At 46.6% G+C, this 19872-nt stretch overlaps 1 protein-coding gene across 1 annotated transcript in view; it reads right to left on the bottom strand.

Moving 5' to 3' along the window:
- Nucleotides 1-17002, bottom strand: part of GRHL3 (grainyhead like transcription factor 3) — a 28889-nt gene extending 11887 nt beyond the window's left edge. Inside the window, exons 1-8 of the mRNA XM_054223855.1 lie at nucleotides 16944-17002; nucleotides 6208-6394; nucleotides 5438-5499; nucleotides 5261-5263; nucleotides 3517-3853; nucleotides 3138-3217; nucleotides 1137-1290; nucleotides 250-361 (exon numbers count right to left, since the gene is read on the bottom strand). Of these exons, the coding sequence (XP_054079830.1) occupies nucleotides 250-361; nucleotides 1137-1290; nucleotides 3138-3217; nucleotides 3517-3853; nucleotides 5261-5263; nucleotides 5438-5499; nucleotides 6208-6394; nucleotides 16944-16960 (952 nt within the window). The 5' untranslated portion in view covers nucleotides 16961-17002. The remainder of the gene's footprint in view (nucleotides 1-249; nucleotides 362-1136; nucleotides 1291-3137; nucleotides 3218-3516; nucleotides 3854-5260; nucleotides 5264-5437; nucleotides 5500-6207; nucleotides 6395-16943) is intronic.
- Nucleotides 17003-19872: the final 2870 nt, after the last annotated feature.

Genomic DNA, 19872 nt, shown 5'->3' with positions numbered 1-19872 from the left:
AGCCTCTTCTTTGATGTACCTTGGTCTCCTAGTGCATGTCCCTACACTTGGCAAACAGCACCTTAAACCCCCAAGAGCTCCTTAGCCAGAATGGATCTGAAGCCAGCAGATCAGCCTGCTCCTCCCCACTTTCCCCCAGGCCAGATGCTGGAGCTTCAGCTGTGTTATTGTGTATTGGAAATGCAGTAAAATGGTGCTAGAAGTTATCAACCCCACCCAGCCATCGCAATCAGACAGCCCCGCTCATACCGACGTCAATGACTCTCTGCTTGGCCGTCGGCTGGCGGGAATGCCAGTGCTTCCAGAACTTGAGCTGCTCCGTCGGGATCTTTTCGTTGTCAAAAACAATCATCACAACACTCTGCAACACAGCGAGGATATCCCATATCAGTATACACAGCAGGCTAACACTTGGTGCCCTCGTTGCCATTAGCGTCATTGTTAATGTTTTATTGCTGGGGAAACTGAGGCAGGGAAGGCAAGGGACTTGAACACGGTCATGCAGGCAGACAGCAACAGAGCCAGGAGCAAAACCGAGATGCCCTGTATGCCCCCTAATTGCACTGCCCATGAGTTTCCACTGACTACAAGGCACACGAGGACCCTGTGCTGGGGAAATGTTAGCAGTGCTGCGATAAGTATTAGGCTGGCACAGCCTACCTGGTCTTTTTCTAGACTTTCTTAGTTTCCGGAATCCTGGAAGTCTTGACACGACCAAAGTGTAGCCCCTAAATACTGCTCAGGATTGGAAGACCAGGTTTCTTTGCTGGGAATTCAAGCTCAGCTTAGTCTCGGGGGTGGCTCTGAGGCCTGGCCACACGTCCCAGGAGCAAGATGGGGAACCCCTCTCCAGCTCAGAAGCCTTCCCGAGGCCCCCCAGGCAGCCCTCAGCTAGAGAGGCCTTTTGTGCATCCCTGACCTTACTGTGAAAGGTTGCAACTGCCAGGTAACATGAAGGCTATTGCTGTGCATCAGAGGATTAGCTTGCTATGACTGAATCCATCCCATTCATTGCTTTAAGCCAACATGAGCCACAAAGCTATTACTCTTCATGCTCAGCTCTGTTCCCAGGCCAATACAATTGCTGGATGTCTGATTACAGCATGTGTCAGCAAAATTGTCAGCTTGTCTCTTACCTTCACTTTATTTGAGGACAAATGTAAACATTTGCTGTCTCCAGCTGTCCGCAGCGTGATGGGGTAGAACTGTCCTTTGTTGAGGTAGGCCATGGGAGAGTCCCCAGATTTGATGTGAATGGCTTTGGGTGACCCCAGAGTGTATTCAAAGTCACTTGTATGGAACAAAGAGAGCATGATGAATAAGCACACGTTGCTGTTTCACTCCAAAAGCAAAACAAGGAGACACGCAAGTCTCCATCCTTACAAGTTACAGGTTACAGACACCATACACACAGGAGTCTCTGCCCTATTTCCCATTTCACACGCCCCTACAGTTGTGACCGAGCACCTCCCAGCACAGCACATACTGATCCTTCCCAACACCCTGGGGAGAAGCAGTTCTCAGGTATCCCCGTTTTACCCTTTGGTTTTGGCTTAAAAAACCCTGTACGTTATTGTAACCAGTATTTTTCTGTGGATGGCTACAGAATCATTGCACAATCAAAAGCCTAAACCAAACCAAATAAAAATAGGTACCTGCGATGAGACTTTTAAAACATTTTAAACTCAGATTCCTGTCTCCAAATTCACACTTGTAAATGGTTGACCCAGGAAAACTGTGTCCTAATGGGCCCTGTAGAAACAGGAAGACCTGCAGGACACTGACATCTGCTTGTTTATCCAGGTGCTTAAAAATGGACTTAGAAGCCCAGCTTGGTGAACTCTCAGTCTGGTGACAGCAACTTTAGTCTTTACAGAAAAGATTTGTAGTGTTACACAGAGGAAGGTGTCCCTGTCGACAAGCACATTTAAAAGAGCGTGATTTTCAAGAAGCTCTGTTCTTGGGCATTCACCAGCACCTACGAGCATTCAAACCATGAGGCTATAGCTCAAGCTAGTTTCTCCTGTGAGGAATCTGTGCAAGCGACCACCTGTACACAAGTCTTCACACATAATGGCCTGTGTGAAGACCCTGGAGTTGAAGATCATCATATTCCTATTTAGCCACCAACCCATCTCTTTTTCCTGCTCTCCCTCCCCTGTGATGCCATCTCTGACAATAGCCTTGGCAACTCCTCTTATCTAGAGCCCAGAGACCCAGAGAACTTTAGTGCACAAATAAACAGCAAACAGAGTGCCTCTCGCTCACAAACGCGAGCTGCTGTCTGTGTGAAAATCCCCACGTCTGAGAGCTGAGTCACAGAGTCAGGTGACTCAGGAGGCAAATAAAAAGTGGGAGGTGGAATAATGTTACCTACACGGAGGTTTGATGCGGTATCTAGAGCAGGAAAGCTCTACCTGAGAGAGGGGTGGAAAGGAGGAAGAAATCTCTCTCATGTTTTAGGAATGAGAGGCAGTGGCACCTTCTAAAATCGAGGTTGACTAACAGTGCTAAACTCAAAGGGAGAACCTAAACCTTAGATTAGAAGGAGGCTGCTCATCACCCTCATCAACTGTCATCCTCATTTTCTCTGTTATTTACCCCATTCCAAGTAGCTTGTGGAAAAATGGTGCAGCCACCTGGATCTACCTGTAGCAAGAGAACCAAGCAGTGCTCCCTGGGAAGGGGCTGTGATGGACAGCAAACCCTCACACGGGAGACCTCAGTGCCCCATCGCCCCTTCTGCAGGTCAAGGTACTGATGGGATGTGACCGGAGCAGTGGAAGGGGTTGGCACTGGATTTACATCAGTTTGGCCAACAGAATACAGCCTGAACCACACACGTCTCAAGCTAAAAACATGAACTGGCACAACTCCTTCTAGTAACTTGAATTTAAGATTGGGTCTGACTCCTTTTTGGCAAAACATCTCAAACCCTAATCCCTGCTTCCTACTACAAACACTAAAATTCATTACTGCTTTGTGTCTAAGACTCTCCGCAAAAGCATGAGATCTCAAAGTTTGCAACGTTCGTTGTCCACACTGGCATTGGGGTGAGGAAAGGGATGCTATTTTTCCCCAGGAAAGGGACACAGCCGAGTGCACTGGAAACCCAGAGACCATGGATTGGCGGTTACCTCTTAACACCATCCGCAGCATAACTCTCAGGGCAAGGTGGCTCTGGCTGGGGTTTGAGGATATCACTGAAGAGGAGTGACTGTAGACAAGTGGAAACAAAATAGTCAAAAGTAGAATCTTTCATTGCTTTGTCCATCCACCTTCTCCCAGACATTTCAACAGAGGCCACAGGTAAAACGTGGACCCTCATTTCAAAGCCATATCCTACTTCCAAAAACAATGTAAAAACCCCAACAATTCAATGGGAAGGGCATCAAGCTTCTAATGCAAAAGCAAAGCTCCCACTGACTCCAGCATGAGCAAACCCCACACTAGAGACAGCCTCCTGCAGTACCCCCAGGCTGCACTGCCAGCATGCCACCCACTAACGGCTCTGACCTCCTGGGGATCCTCTTTGAAAGTGCTGTCTGGCTGCCACCTCTGCTGTGGTGGGGCTACAGGGATGGTCTCGAAGAGGGAGTTCAATGAGCTGTTGTCGTACACATCCCCTGGAGGGACCATGTAGTTGTCTGGGGTGGCATCCAGCTTGCTAGTGCCTGGTGGAAGCATGGCTGGCTTGTGAGGAGTAGGGACACCTTCAAGACTTAAGCCGTTCTTCTTCTGTGGCTCACAATATTCTTGGGTCATGGAAACATTTTCAGACAAGAGCTTCATGAGATGGGCTGAGCCATCAAAGGATGCGATCTCTGGGTCGTACTCCATTCCGTGGCAGTGCCTGGTGGAGAAAGGGTCCTGTCTCAAACCGCGGCAGAGGGTGGACAACCCCAGCAAGTTGTCACAGCAAGAAACAAGTGCCTTGATGTGCTGCTGGGAAGCAAACGGCACAGTCTAGCTGCCAGGTGACCTTGAGTCAGCTGTGTACATCTCCTGCTTGATATGGGAGATCTGACAGGCCCGTGGGTGATCTCCACCCACACACACTCCTCTCAGCGCGATCAGCAAGAGCCAGAGGTGCTCAGCAGATAAGGGATGATCACACGGAATCAGAGTTTAGACGTGGTTTGGGGCTGCAGATCCAGCGCCTACATCCATTATTTCTTTACTTAGGCTATTAAACACTCAGAGGAGCAGGGATGTTAAGAAAGATAACTGCTATGTGGTCTTTCCATCTTAGTCTTTTTAGAGTTCATTGACACTGAAAGTTGATTTTTTTTAAAACCGTCTTTTTTTTTTAAAGCTGATTTTTGTACAGATTCACAAACTCCAGGAGCAAAACTCCAAGAGAACATGAGATCAGTGAAAAATTGACAGGGCTGCGGTATTGGCAGTGAGGTGTATGGCCCAGACTTCAGAGCAGAAAAGACTAAGTATAGGAGCCATCAAGTGATAAAGACAGGTACAAAAACGCGCCCCCCTCACACATGGAAACCATCCCTTTGTGCAGCATCCCAAGAACTGCAGCAGTGACTCTGTGACCCTGCTGACTCTGCAGCCCTAGAGCTGAGCTGGGAAAAGGTGGCTTATTGCCCCTGTTACCGTGCTCAGAAAACAAACCAACCCCCACATCAGCAACCCGCACACCTCTTGGCAGCAAGAGCTACCCCTAAGGGAAGTAAAGCTGACCAAGTAGCTCCCACCCACTCTGCTTCGAGAGCTTCACCTTCAGGTATATAATGAAATTTCTCCAGTTAATAAAAACCATACCACTAACCAGAACACAGTGGCCTTTCAGAGAGGAGAAAACAGCTTAACTCAGCTTACTTATGAAGAAGGAATGAAGTATCATTCAAGAGGCTTATTCTGTCAAGTAGTTAAAAACAGACAACCATAAAAGGTTGCCAAAGCACACAGCATCCAGGAAGGGGAACTTAACTCATAGTGGCAAATGAGCCATTAATTTAATAGTTAATTATCTGAAAACCTCAAAGGACAAATGGGAGTCACTGGAAGAGAATCCTGGGAGACTGGAAGCAAGTGGAACAGAAATCCTTATCAGCCTAGTGAATGGAAGAGGACTTCATCATTCCCTTCTTGCTGCCAACGCGTAATCCCTTTCCCCTTTCCAGTTGTCACAAAGTAGGAAATAAAGACAAATTCTTCAGTTGCTGCAAATCAGTGCAACTCCTCTGAACACAGCTAGACAGATCCTCAGTTGTGTAAATGGGTGTAGCTCAATTTATACCTGCTTGGGATCTGGCCTAAAGAATTTTAATATACGTCTCAGGGTTAATAACCTCCACTGTTGTTGGTAATAACACTGTGCTTTGATGTCTATTTTATGCAAGCTAAGAGACCCATCATGCATGCAAGCAGCTGCAGGAGAATTAGACAGCTATAGAGAGCAAAAACCGAAGCTAACCTCTTTCCTAGTTCATTGCGTCCCATCATACCAGATGGAAGAATCCTCTTCTCCTTTGGGACCTAGAACAAGGCAGAACAAAGTGTTTGTTTATTGTTAGATTTTATTAATGGAAAACAGAGGCAAAATTAGCCTTGTCTGTGTAGCAAGTGAAGTCTCATAGATAAAACACTGGGTGAGAATAATAAACACCGGGTGAGGACACAGGAGACCTGGGCTTTCTTGCTAGTTCTGCCATGGGTTCCCAAGGTAACCTTAGGCAAGCCACATCATTTTCTTCTGGGAAGGGCTTTTAAAAGCACCCAAGTGAATGGCAACATCAGTCCTATTGGCTTCAACTAGGGCTAAATCATATCCACATTTCTTGAAGCCCCATCCTACAGCAATACTGGAAAAATAAAGACGCTAGGGTCTGCAAGGCACCTAGCTGTTCCAGCTCTATGTCTCTCAAAGCATTCCTGTTTCTGATATGAAAGCTGTCAGGTAAAAAAACCCACCCGGCTGAGACTGAAGACACCCAGGTTCAGTTTTCCACCCTGTTCTGGTTTCCCTCTACAGTAAAATGGTGCTTTGTGCCTCAGTCTACCGTCTCTGCATTGGGGATAATTGTGGCACTCTATGCCTGGCGGTGTTATGAGGTTTATTGCATAAAGAACATGCAGAGCTCAGGTGACGGGTACCTTCCTAAGGTGGCTGAGCACATATTTTACCATCACGTTGCTCCTGTAGGACAAACTTGCCCAAGACACCCAGCCCCAATGGGAACGTACCATGTAGTAGTCATAGAGGAGGCTCAGGGCAGCCACGCTGTCATCATCTCCATTCACCCTCATCATAGCTTTGGTGGCTGCGGTCAAGGGGTTCTCCAGGTAGGTTTTCCAGGCTTCATCTTCATTGGTATAGGGGAATTTCTGGAAGTTCATGGTATCATTCTTCATCAGACGCACAGATCTAAAACTGAGCCAGACAGAGGAAATGGAATGAAGGATACTAATTTTCCACAGCAATTTCCATGCCACCCAGCTGAACACATGAAGGGCTTCCCAAAGGCACTGCTGGAATGGAGAAGGGATGCTTTCCTAGCCCTTAACTCCCAGAGTCTTTGGGATTAACAGTTCTTCTGCCTGTAGCTATGTACAAAATTAGGCCAGAGTCTCTCTGGTGGGGCTGTGCAGAGGCAGATGTACCTCTGCTTCCCTCCTGGGATGGGTGCAAAACACCACAACACCGTCTGCAACTGCTCCTTCCTCAGCAAGCACTACCAGCCAGCCACATCATGCACCATCAAATGGGATATTGGTCAGTAACTTGAATGCACCACGATCAGGAAACTGCAAAATTTTACCTCCAATTTAGAACTAAAGGCCAGTGCAGCCCACAAATGTCAGTGATCACCCACTGTTCAGAGAACTTGACCTATCCAGATGAAACCAAACCCTGTCATTTTCCTTTGCTGTATGTCATGGTTTTTAAATTTAATTCCAATATAACTTAGTTTTTTTCAATCATTTGCATATGATCTTACTTAGAGAGAAGTAGACGGGACAATCACAACACCCTTCCTTCCACTAAAAAATTCCTGACAAAGGTGAGGCTGATGGGACTACGTGAGCTGAGAAGCAACATACCAAAATAATGCCCTGCCTGTCCTCTCTTCTGGCACTTTCTCCAAGTCTCTCCATCTTATGTTAATAAACTGTCAGACACTTAATTACCCAAACATTGGTCATCTTTCCTTTTCCTCCAGCAAATCCTACTAGCAGCCAGCACAGAAGCACCTCCGCACATTCCCCAGGTGCTCCGTGCTGCAGGTTCATCCCGCTCAGAGGAGAGGATGAATCAGTGGCTGCACTCCTGTCACGTCCTCCAGCTACGTGTGCATGGTGTCACCACAACAGCTCATACTACTCATCATAAAAAAAACAAGCTTTGTGGACAAAAATTACTTTTTCATCATAATAGAAATGTCAGGAAGGGCAGACTGTGTTTTATGAGCAGTAGTTGTTTAAAAAAAAAAAAAACAAAAAAAACAAAAACCACCAAAAAACATAAGAAGAAAGATTTCTTTAAATCTCCAAAGTTGCCAAGAGCAGAACATTTTCATTTGCTGATTTTTTTTATGGAAAGGCAAAGAAAATCTATGGGAATTTCGATAATGAATGCTACATTTTAATGACATTTTTATAAGGAATATGCTGTTTCCATTAAGCTGCTCTCCATATGTTTATAATAAGTCCTGGTCTAGACTTTCAAGTGAATCATTCGGAGAACAATAATTCCTCTTGAAAGGAATCTGGCAGCTCTGAAACTCCCAATGAGCGCAAACCACGACAGATACTGCCAGCCCATTTGGTGTGAGCTGCCGACACTGCCAGGGTGAAAATCCAGGCACCCAGTGGATGCTCCTCTGCTGGAAACTGGAAAGGTGTGGAGGTGGGCCTTGGATGGGGTAGAAGTTGCTGGTCCATCCTCCCTGGCAACTCAGCTAAGACGGCTTCACTCCTGCACATGCACCGATCTCTCACACCACCATGTTTCCAGCAGGGAATACGCACATAAACTGTGCATGGATAGATTTGGGATGCTCCTGGACCAATCTCAAGAGGTATCCTTGGCGATCAGAGTGGCAGCCCTAGAATGGTACACAGTCTCTCCCAGAGCAGCACGAGGGCCATCATGGGCTGCCTCTGCTGTCCTTGTCACCTTTTTATTAAAGAATATCTTGCTTCCACACAGAGTCCCTCCACATCCGAGCTGCACAGCAGAGAAGCTGGTAATAGCTCTGTTAGTGGCCCGAGGCACCCAATTCCCGCTGGTTTCTACGCTCACGTGGCGGCAGGCACCTGAGCTCAGGTTGGTACAGAGAGCAGCTGCTTCCATGTTACGGTTCTGGCCGCCGCCAGCTCCCATCCCACGCTGCTATAACAGAGATGCTGAGCTTGCTCCTCTTCTCCCTCGCACGTCGGGATGATGCACTAACACCAGTTTCACCTCGCGCATGAAACTTCACCAGGTGTTTTGTGAGTTTCGTTGTCTTTAGTGTTTCTCACGCAGCCCTCCCTCCCCTTCAGTGCCGCTGCTGTCTCCAAGGCGAGCAATCGGCATGACTCAGATTTCACTGCTGTCGACTTGGCGATGGGCTGCTCAGTCCTGTCTGGACAGGAATCCTCACCCGTTCTCAATCCAATCTTCTCAAGGAAGAATAGGCAGCAACAGAGCTTACTCTCAGGGTGAGACTCAGCTCCTATCACTTGTAATCAACATAGATAAACACACCATGGTAAGATGTAGCAACAAAGCACTCGGGAGCTTAAAAAAGCACAGATATTACAAGGAAAAAACGCTTTGGAGCTTTCTTCTCCCTCACCCAAGCCCTCAACTGAAGCACTCCTTGTTGTACGACTCTCCTGCCTCCCTACCTTGTCACTTTGGCATGGCACAACCACTGTATGCCTCAGAGGATGATGTTTTAGCATTTTATCACCTGGTCTACAATCTGCAGGCGGAGGGAAGTTGAGGGGGTGCTCGAGATCTCAACCACTTGTGGCTGTGTCTGGTTTATGAAGAATACAAGTTTGCATCGGTCCCAGTGAGCTTGCGTTGATTCACCCAAGCTGAGGACTTGGACAAAAGTGATATGATGGGGATCGCACATTTACTCCATCTTGCTTCTTTTCCAGAGTTTATCTGATCCTTAATAGTCACTGAAATATATTTGAGTGGAGCCAGGTGAATTGCCTCAGTTGAAACTGTGCAGCTAGGACAGCTCTGCAGATGAGATGTAACGCAGGCTTCATCCCATCTTTTCCAGAGAGGTCTGCTCTGACCCTATTCCAGAAGATCAACAGGACTAACCAATATCTGAAATAAGAGGGTGATTTGAGGAGATAAGCCGATACGATGACATGTTTATAGGCACCTTTTTGACATCAGATGTATTTCAGTTCACGCAGCTTCAGCATACTGGCATGTCAGTTTGCTTCTACAGCCTATTCCCAACTCAGCATTAGCAATCTCTGCGAAGCAGAGAGGCAGGGAAGAGACATCCAAACCCAGATCCAAACACAGGTGAACTTTACTTTCATCACTCCCCGCGGTGCCTCTTCCATGTAGCTCTGCCATGTTTGTCCACTGCAAACTGTCTGCTCTCTGTCTGGCAAAACAAGCTTTCCGTTTACAGGCAGTCGCCTCGGTGCAGTGGCTCAGACAAAGCGCGGATGGGTTAGTGAAACACAAACACGTGGGACCAGCGGCCGCCCTTCTTGTGTGCACAGACTCACCCCGCTGGAGCCTCGGGGTCATGTGCAAAGCAGTGCACGATTTTGGGAAGGGAGCAGTCTATTTGTTTCCAAACAGTTTAGAATTTGACACAAGGTGATACCAGCCCCCTTTCCCCACTCCATCCCACCCAATCTCTGTTTCCCCTATTTATCTGCCAAGTCTACCATAACAGTGGCCTCCTGATTACGAATAAACACTCAGGGTTATGCTGAAACAGGAGAATATGCCCAAAGGGTCTAGGTGGGGAGATCAGCCAAGCAGGAAAGAAACCCTTGTATTCCTTTTGCCTTTTGTTGGGTTTCAGTGGGTGGTTTTGACGGCCTTTAAGCTTTGTGTTGCTCGTCTTTGTTCTCTCCCCTATAACTGATTAGGCCTCCAACCTAAAAATTAGCCATGCCAGATGCTGGTGGCTACAGAGAAACATCACATTGTCAAAGGAACAGAGAATCCATGGCAACCAGCAGCAGGACTTCAAAGCCACAGAATAAAGACCCCAGCCCGCAGGACTTCAGAGATACCCCAGGCAGTTCACACGAGGGCTTTCAACAGCTCTGGGTTTGTGCGTTGCACGCACCTCCCTATTGAAATAACCCTGATGTTCCCCAAGAGCCTCTTATCAGTAACATGGGGAAGGATCAACACTGCACTCGAGAGAGCAGGACTGATGAAGAGCGGCATTTACCATGACAAAGTCCTGGGGTAGAGATTTTAGCCTGTAAACCAGGGCCCCCTTGCCAAGGAAGAACAGCATCCCACAAAGTGGCCTTGTCACTAAATCCAAACTTCTCAGCTGAATTCTTATTTTACCCTATCTTCACAAGTTCAATAAATAAGCACATCTGAAGACAATGTGACAGTACAGCCACCAGTAAGCACACTGTCACAGGCCCACTCATACAGTCAGGAAAAAAACCACACAAAAAGAAACATAACAAACACATGGGCTAACGATGAAAAACATTGCCTAGATGCCGAGGACAATACAGTGTCGATGCACAGGCGTCAAAGGCCTAGGAGACCACTAATCTCATGGACCCTGACCTGCACTTGCCTACAGGATTGAAATATTTTCTCTGGCAGCAGGATAACAATGTGGCCTCTGTCACAGGATTTCTTCAGGGGCATTTCAGCAGCGCGATCAGCCCCAGGGCAGTGCAGCATGTTAACTCAGCACAACAGGGAGACATTTCCCAGCCATCCCTCAGCTCTGTTTCACCCACAAAGACACTGCACGAGTCTCTCTGTTCCTGGAAGCATGTTGCCTGTGTGGCACACGCGCGAGACAGGCTAACGCCATCGCACTCATCCAGAGCCCCTGCATGGATGCGCACAACAGGGCATCTGCCTGCATTTAATAAGGACAGAGCAGAAGTGTGCAGTGGCTGGGGTGGAGAGAAAAGGGGCCATCACGAGCATCTTTGAGAAATGGCTCCTGTTTCCCCAAAGGGCACTGAGAGCCCTCAGCATGGATGCACGGCAGCGGCGCTTAGCAGCACCCTGGAAGAGGGGTTTGCTCTGCAGCTGGCTCTGGCCACACAGCGGGGAAGGTGTGATGCATCCCCGCAGGTGGGATGGAGGAGGACGGGGACGATGCACGTTGTGCTGACACTCGGGGAGATAGAACCCTGCCAAGCCATTTAATCGAACCCCCCGCTCCAGCTCTCCTGCGGAGCTGAAACCAGTCAGAACGGTTTGCAGGCTGAATCCAAAGCATCGTGGAGCCAGACAAACCTTCCAGGGGCGGGCACCACCTGGGTAATATGCAGGGAACTCGCCGGTCTCTTGGCCCTCTTGGGTTACGTACAGCTCTTTAGGACCCACAAACCCAAGACTGGAACTCAGTATTCTTCCATTTTTACACCAGACTAACTCCTCGCTTTTGAAGCTATTTATTATCACAGGAGGAGAAATTGAGGGATGGGGATTGACATTAAAATGACTTATCCAAGGCTGCTCAGTGAAGATGAGAGAACAGAACCAGACCTGAACCTCTGCTATGAACCTCGCCAGCATTGGACTGGTTCCTGCCTCTCTAGCCTGAAGGGCTCCATGAGAGGATTCAGTGTTGAGTGATGTTTGGGGGACACCAGCTGGCATTGTGTTTTACCTGATAACATCATCCTTGAGGTATCCACCCACACAATCACATTTCACGAATGATTCGTGCTTTAATGCCTTCCCTGCCTAGCAAAACAAATTACAGCACAGAATTAGTTCGCAGTTCAGGAATTATGGCTGATTTTTCCCAAAGCAGTTTATGATGTCAGATGCTTCTGTTTTGAGGTGTCCTGAGTTTCAGGGTGATCTGCCTCCAAAGGAAGGACACAAAAACCAGGCCCTGAACAGTGCCTCTGACTGAGCATCTACTACCACCTGACACTCCTGAAATATTGGTCTAAACTTCACTCTCTTTCTTATTTTCATTGTGGACAGATAAGGACACCTTACGTACACATGGATTCATGAACACAAACCTTCATCTCCACCAACACATAACACCCGCACACTGCATTGAAACTCCCAGTCCTTCAAACACCATAAAAAAGACTAGACATGACGAGAAGAGCTTCATAACTCCAAGATTTTAGGTGCTTTCAGTTACCTTTTTTTGTTTTCAGTGCTTATGGACTTCCCCACCAGTTTCCACATCCAAAAACCTAGCTACTTGCTATTTTATTTTTTAATTCTCATATATTCACTGACTCCAAGAGCTGTGGCTTTTAAATAAATTAAAAAAAAAATTTTAAAAAATCAGAGTTTACAAGACTTGGATTAAAAAAACCTCAATGCTAGCAATAAAGGGATATGCAATCTTTTCTGACAAAGTGTGTTTCTTTTTTACTGCTCTTCAGGTAATCTGGGTTTAACCTAATAATCAATTATTACTGGTTATTTGTACTGTAGGGCCCAGAGGCCCTGACTGAGAACAGAGACCAGTTTTAATCAAGTTTCTATATTCCCCTCATCACATCCTATAAGAGGATCCTGCAGTGACACTCTAAATGATGTTACACATTTCTGTGTGAACCTCAGCACTCATTTAAGAGAGCAGTAAGAGCAGAGATTAACATTAACTTCACAGGAGGTTTGTCACTTCAGAGTTAAGCGTTGGGTCTCAGGCTTCCTATGCTCTGAGAGCCAACAGGAGAGTTTGGTCCTCCCCTTTTTAGGCTGGGACGTGCTGATCCCTTCCTATTGCCTGCAAATTCAGCCAGCTAACAAACTTGGCACCTGGGTTTAAGAGGGCTGAAGGTGGGTGAGGTGAATCCTCCAGCGAGTTGCCCAAGAGGATACACAAAGCGTGTGTCAGGGCAGAACACTTGACACAAGCCTCACGCGATGCAGCTTGTTCCCCTGCCCTACCAGGCTGTCCTCGCCCCACGTCTGGCAGCGCCTCTGCCTTCTTCAGCTGCACTGAGGACTATCTGCAGACCCTGAGACGCAGCCAGGGTTGGCTCTCCCCTTCCATTTTTCTCTTCCCCCCCATCCTCAAGGGACTTTTCAGGCTGCCCAGATCTCCTGTAATGTGCTTCGCTGATGTACTCTGTACGTACACTAACGTATTCTGATTCAGAGTATCCTGTGAACACTGTCCCCCATGCTCAGAACAAAGCCTTTTGCTTTGTTGTTTAATCAAAAAAAAAAAAAATAGTGTAATGTGTTTAAAACAATGTTTTTGCCAAACAAATACAATTCATCTCATTCTAGGTATAACCCCGTTAAACTATGCATTTCTGGAGAGCACCACAGCAAAGGCAGAATGATGAAAAGAAACAAAAACTTGACATAGCAGCTGGCTGGCACCTGGGAACCAAGTACTTTGGTAAACGACGCCTGCTCATTTCCTCTGAAAACCCGTGGTTATGAACACTTTGGGGACAAGGACCATTTTTTGGATCGGAGCTACCCTCACCCATACCATAATCACAGCTACCAACCAGAACAACATAATGCCAAAAGGAATAACAAAATACCAGCCAGCACATTTTCTTATCTTCCAAGCCTTTGAACCTTGGGCGTTTGCAATGGAGTCCCAGCCAGAATATAATCATATGCTGTATAATCAATTCCACTGATTAACTTATTTTTCAGCTGTTGCCTTTATCATCGGGAGCACACGCTATTCGAGGATCCGAGGCACTGATCAGGAGCCGTCTCCCTGACAATCAGCTGGACCGAAGCGCTTGCAGGTGCAATGTACGCACAAGTGCATTTTCAGACGAATACTTCACAGTGAGCAACAATTTAAACACCAGACTGAACAAAGCAGGAGTAGATCCCCGTCAGTGTAACTGTCTTTATTCTGCATATTTCTCTGGAATTATACCAATGTACCAATCGGTTGAAAATGTGACCCAAAGCATCAAAGCAGAGATAGTATGTAAATGTTGATTTATCTCTGCTTTGAGTCTAGAGTTTATTCAGAGGGCTTTTACTCCTTTGTTGTGAAATGCATAGCAGTGATTTGATTGTTGTTTCTTTAATTTACAAATCTCTCTTTCTCTTTACATAACTTAAAAAAATAAAACCCACGTCTCCCTTGAAAGCGTACCTTGCTCCAGCATGGTTATCCCTTGTGTGCTTTACTGCCAGGATTTTATAAAAGGGCTTTAACTTTTCATTCACCAGGAGCATAACTCAAGTTTTAATAACACACCTTATGCATGACAAAAATTTGCTTCTGGCGATCATGGTTTCGACCACAAAACCACAACTGGGAGTAACTCCTGGTTAACTCTTTCAAGCCCACGCATCGCAGAGTTAGACATAAGTTCAATTTAGAAGACTATGGAAATTATCAGTTAGAATATTTTATAATAGGCAAAACATCTAATTCTCTCATGCCACGCTAGTCTTTTCCCAGTCCTTTCTGTGAAATTAAACTGGCAAAGGGAGAGATGAGATTATCCTCCCTGTCATTTTGCGTGACAGCATCAGTCCATGGGGATATCGCAGCTCCCTTAAGATCAGCTACATCTGGGCACATGTTCACAGCTCAGATCCATCCTCCCTGTGCTCAGCTTGTGGTGGGGGCTGTATGAAGAACAACGGCTGAGAGAGACACACAGACATCGCTGGCCTTATCAGATCCTCTAAGTACTGCTCCTGAGAGCCGCTTCCTTCCACTGATGTCTACAAAGCTACACCCTGGATGAGTTTGGCCTGGGTGATTGACCAGCGGTTAACACCTACTGCAGCAGCCCCTTTGCTCAGATGTTGGGCTTTAGCAGCTCTTCACAAGGTTCCTCCTCCCCGGTGACACCTTTTCCCCTCGCACTAAACCCAAAAGCTGAACATTTCAGCTATGCCTTTGGTACCACCAAGTTCCCGGCTCCCTTATCTCCTATCGCTGCTCCCCGTCAGCCCCTGGGGAGCTTTCGGTGAGGTACTCCAGGCCCATTGTGCTCCTAAGCGGTTTCTGCAGGGGCTGGCAGTGCCTGTCCCTGCCCCTCCGACAGGGCAGCAGCGGGCTGCAGTTCTTACGCTCCCGAGAGACTTTCTCCCCCCAGCTGTGGGTTAATGAACTAAAGTGAAATTTTCAGAGATGTGCAAACGTGTTCTCAGGTTCAATCTAGAGGAAAACGTCGCACAGAGCCTTTTACCTGCGGAGGCGACCAAAGAGCCCCCACGCTGGGATGTGTCCTGAAGACAGGGAGCAGGCAGCAACTCCGCATTGTTATCGGTGTGTGGAGTCGGGATCTGAATCACAAAAGGGATGCTGCTCCCATCAATCCCCCCTTTCTCATGTGAAAGGCGCAGGGGTTAACAGTCCGTTAGTAAGAGAAGAGTCAAGCAACCATGTAATTCATCAGGTAACATAATGCCCCAGTCCATAATTAGCAATACATCAATCTAATTCTGTAACGTACTGTGTACACACACAAACACTCCGTAGCATTTTCAGAGTAAACCACATGGCCTGACTCTTAAGTTTAAAAAGCATCAAGTATAAATTACCCAAAGAGTTCAGAAAGGGAAAATTTAAGTCACATGATCCTTAATCGATCCAAGCATACAGATACCTGTATTTACATAAAATAATAATTAGCACTGCACCTTTTCAGGGTTATTAAGAGATTAGCTGTCCCAACACCTCTGTCAGGCTTGTAAACACATACAGGTATGTGTTTTTCTTTCAAAATACACCTTCTGAAGCACCATATCTCTACACAGATGTAGACAGGGACATATCATAGAATCACAGAATGGTTTAGGTTGGAAGGGACATTAAAGATCATCTAGTTCCAATCCCCTGCCCTGGGCAGGGACACCTTCCACAAGACCAAGTTGCTCAAAGCCCCGTCCAGCCTGGCTTTGAATAATGTATTTCTTTATTTTATTATACACATTTATTTCATGCAGGGCTATGTACCTAGATAGCTTTTTAAAAGCGGATTGACAGCAGCATTCACTACCATTGTTCACTATTCCTCCAGCCTTTACTACACCATGTCATCCCAATATGACATTTGTTTTCTTTTATTCCAGAGATGCAAGGCAAGGTATGCTTTGCAAATGCATACCATCAGTAGCCAAAGTCCAAAATATTTTGGAGGACTCAAGATTAGAAGCAAGAGTTAGACAGGATCAACAAAGTGTTAAGTACTTTTTGTCGTTTTTAAAAAAAAAAAAAAAAAATCAATCATAATTACTTGACAGAATCATAATATGAATCTATTTACTTTTTAAAAAAAAAAGCCAAAAAAAGGAACACCACACAACAACCCCCACGCCCAAAAAACTAGAAACTCATCCAAAATTGGTAAATACTCCAGAAGGTATTTTCTAAGAAAAAAGAAAAACAAAACAAAAACAAACAAAAAAAAAAAAACACAAAACCAAACCACAGATTCAATGTAGCCCATGTTAGATTTTGTTAGATAGAGGCAGAACAGACTTGCCTCTAGACAGAAAGTGTCAAATTTTAGTCTGGGAAAAAAAAAGAAAAAGAAAAAAAAGGATCCTGATTTTAAACGGCTCTTAAATAGTAACACCAAGAAGTGATTCCTCCCAAGAGCAGCAACAGGTTAGTGAGGAACAGAAAGTCTGAAAAACGCTCTCATCCCATTCTTTTACTTCCACTTGCAAACAGCTGGCCAGCCAGATTAACCCAAGGAGTCCAATTCATCAGACTCAAAGCACTTAAGCCTCAGAAGAAACACTCAGCTTTCAGAGAAGAGTGGGTAAATAGGAAAAGAAAAAAAAAAAGCAACCCTCTACTTACTCAAGTTCATTAGACATATTTCCCCGCGTTTCCAAATCTTTGCAGCCAGTAAATTGTGATGACTTCTCTCTTCTAGTACCTGCTCAAGACAGACATTGCCTGTGAAGTGTTTGATTTATGTGGAGGTTTCCCGAGCAGGTATTTCGCTGGCAGGCGGGGGATTGGCTGCCGGCACAGGTGCCCTGGGACAGGTACACCCAAGGCAGGTGCAGCCGTAACCCTCTGCCTGCCGGCCCCTGGGAGGGAGCGCAGGGAGGCGGCGGGTGGGTGGGGAAGGAGGGGAAACCCCTCAGGGGAAAAGAAGAAATAAATAAAAAAATGATAGGATAAAGGAGTGGAATCAGTTATTCATCTCTGTGATAATTAGTTTCAGTTCGGTGGACGTGTTCCATATACCGCAATGCCAAATAGCTGTCATTTTTATGAAGCCGGGGGTTGATTTGTCCTTTGCTGTTTCTTTATATATAAATATACAGACAAAAATACATAAAGGAATAAATTAGGAAAGAAGAAAAGCCTCTTAGTTTCCTCTCATTCCTAAATAGTAGCTGTACTGACAGGCTAACCCTTTTCTTTCTTTTTCTTACCTTCTCTTAGCTGCTGCTCACCCCAGAAAGTCTCCACAGATGATGTGGGTTTTTTTTTCCTCTATAAAAAGTAACTTTAAAACTCCTAACTTTAGATGCCAAGACATGCAGCAATTATACAGGCTCGGTGGATCTTTGCATTACACTGAATATGTAAGGAAAACAGGTCTGCGGGATAACCTTTTTCCATACCGTTCACGCACGCTGTCCTGCCTTACTCTGGCGGCAGCGGGAAGCCCAGACACACGCCGTTTGGGGAAGAGCTACAGGAATACCACCCAGGCAATAGCTCTGTAGCAACTCACCTGTAAACGGGGAAAAGATTTATGCAATAGAACAAAACTCATCATGGATTCAAGCACTCCTGTTGGATAGTTTCTGTCATCCGTGTTGCAATGAGGAGGCAAAGGATGGGCTCAGCAGGTGACTCATGTTGACTGGATTTGGAAGGCAGAAGAGGATTTTACGAGACAAGTTGGTACAAGCCTTAAAACAAAGGGAAAAAGAAAGGCTTCCACCACTCGTTCTCACCCGCCACCACTGTCTCACTCACAGTCTGTCCCACTCAGTGCCCTGCACCAGCAGGTGAATACAAGAAAGCCTGTAAGTCTCCCTTCACATAACAGTAAATTCAGCTCTCCCAACTTGGTGACAAATGGCCTCACCAGCCCACTCAGGCAGGCGCAAGGCATGTCTACACAGGCAGATGTGAAGACAGAGCATATTAATTTGGGTACAACACCCTTCAAACACATCTCTATGGCTTCTGGCTCAGACCGTGGCCAGCTCAGAGAACGGGATGAAGAATGACCATGGCATATCTGCGCTGGCTGATAAGGACGTGCTGGGCTGAGCTTTGCCTGACCCAGCCAGCAATATCGCCCTCCACTCTGCTGTGCAAACTCCTGCCTGCCAGGGGTCTAGGGACTGGACAAAGCCTGTTTTCTGGGAATGAAAACCAAAGGTCTGGAGCAATGCAAACTCTATTGAGGATCACTGGAGAGTGTCAGCTGCCAAGACCTTGTACAGCAGAGGACAGCAATACCCAAAAGTCAGCTGAATGGGGGCTGATGATCAGAATTAATGCCACAGCAGAGAGCGTGCGGTGGTGAGAGCACAAAAAAAGAAGAGGAAAGAACATGTATGTCCTATTCAGCCAAGGAAAGTACAAACCTTATGCAGTGGTGGCATTAGTTGATCAATATTCTGATTATATCTCTAATTTAAGGGAACTTTGCCCAGCTCATGGTGACCAGAGTTGTGGTCCTGGGTACTTTTTCTTTACCTGGATCCAGACAGAGAGCATTTCACTGACTCTGGGTAGTGCACAGAGGAGCAACATCCCCTTAGGGGATTTCCAAGTTTCTTCTAACCTTTCACTGAGACTTACCAGATTCCAGCAACAAGAGTGAAGATGGAGAAAACACTAGCTGAGCCAGACCACGCAGGGGAATGGCAGGGCATGGGGTTCTCAACTCTGCAGGAAAAAGCCTGTGTCAAAGAAAAGAGAGAGAGAAATGAGTCTGTGAAAGGTACCCTGTGGGCCTCAGTGCCACCACGGCCAGGCCAAATCCACCTCTGGATGGAAACGTTCAGGTTTTCAGACTTGGCCTTTTGCAGAACAGCAGGGATGATGCTGTCTGCTGCTCTAGGATAGGGGACAGGAGAAAAATTAAGCCACTGGACCCTTCTGCCTGCCTGGAGCTAAGCTCTGTAACCAGCACGCTGCTGACAAAGCCTTGTTCCTACCTTTGGGGGTGAAAGCTGCACTTGCAGCTCTCGCACCACAGCTCAGGTGGAATCGGGGACAGCCAGGGCCAGTCTGGGCTTACCCGGGCCTTGGTCCTGCCTGCCAGTCACTGTCGAGGCTACATATCCTATCCTGCTTCAGTGTGTCTGGAGTCTGGCTGAGGAGCCACGAGGTCCCTTTTGGAAGCTGGGATGGACTGTCAGAAAGGACAGAAACAGAGATTCTCCTTTGAACAAATTCACCAGGACTCCTAAAGGACAGCTGTGAATCTCTCTCTTAGTTTTACTAATTCTGTTTTTAAGCATTAAGTTTCTTCTTAGCTTTGCTGCCACTGATCCAGGACCTTGTCTTTTCCTGCGAGGATCTTCCTGCAATGGCGGACTGAGAGACTTTGCCAGCTAGGAAGACGCGTGCTTGTTCTCGCATACAGTCTTATTTCTTATGCAATTAGCAGCGCGCCTACCCACAGCACTGAGGCACTCTCCCAGCCTCCAGGAATTATGGCGCCTGGGTAAAATCACTCACAGCAGAAACCAGCCCTTTTGCGTCAGTACTGTGGGGCCCGGACACATGTCTGTCTTCTCTATGGTAA

The sequence above is a fragment of the Rissa tridactyla genome, chromosome 18, assembly GCF_028500815.1.
Source record: "Rissa tridactyla isolate bRisTri1 chromosome 18, bRisTri1.patW.cur.20221130, whole genome shotgun sequence".
Classification (NCBI taxonomy): Eukaryota; Metazoa; Chordata; class Aves; order Charadriiformes; family Laridae; genus Rissa; species Rissa tridactyla.
Note: the sequence above shows the minus strand (reverse complement) of the source record. Positions and strands in the feature narration are given on the sequence as shown.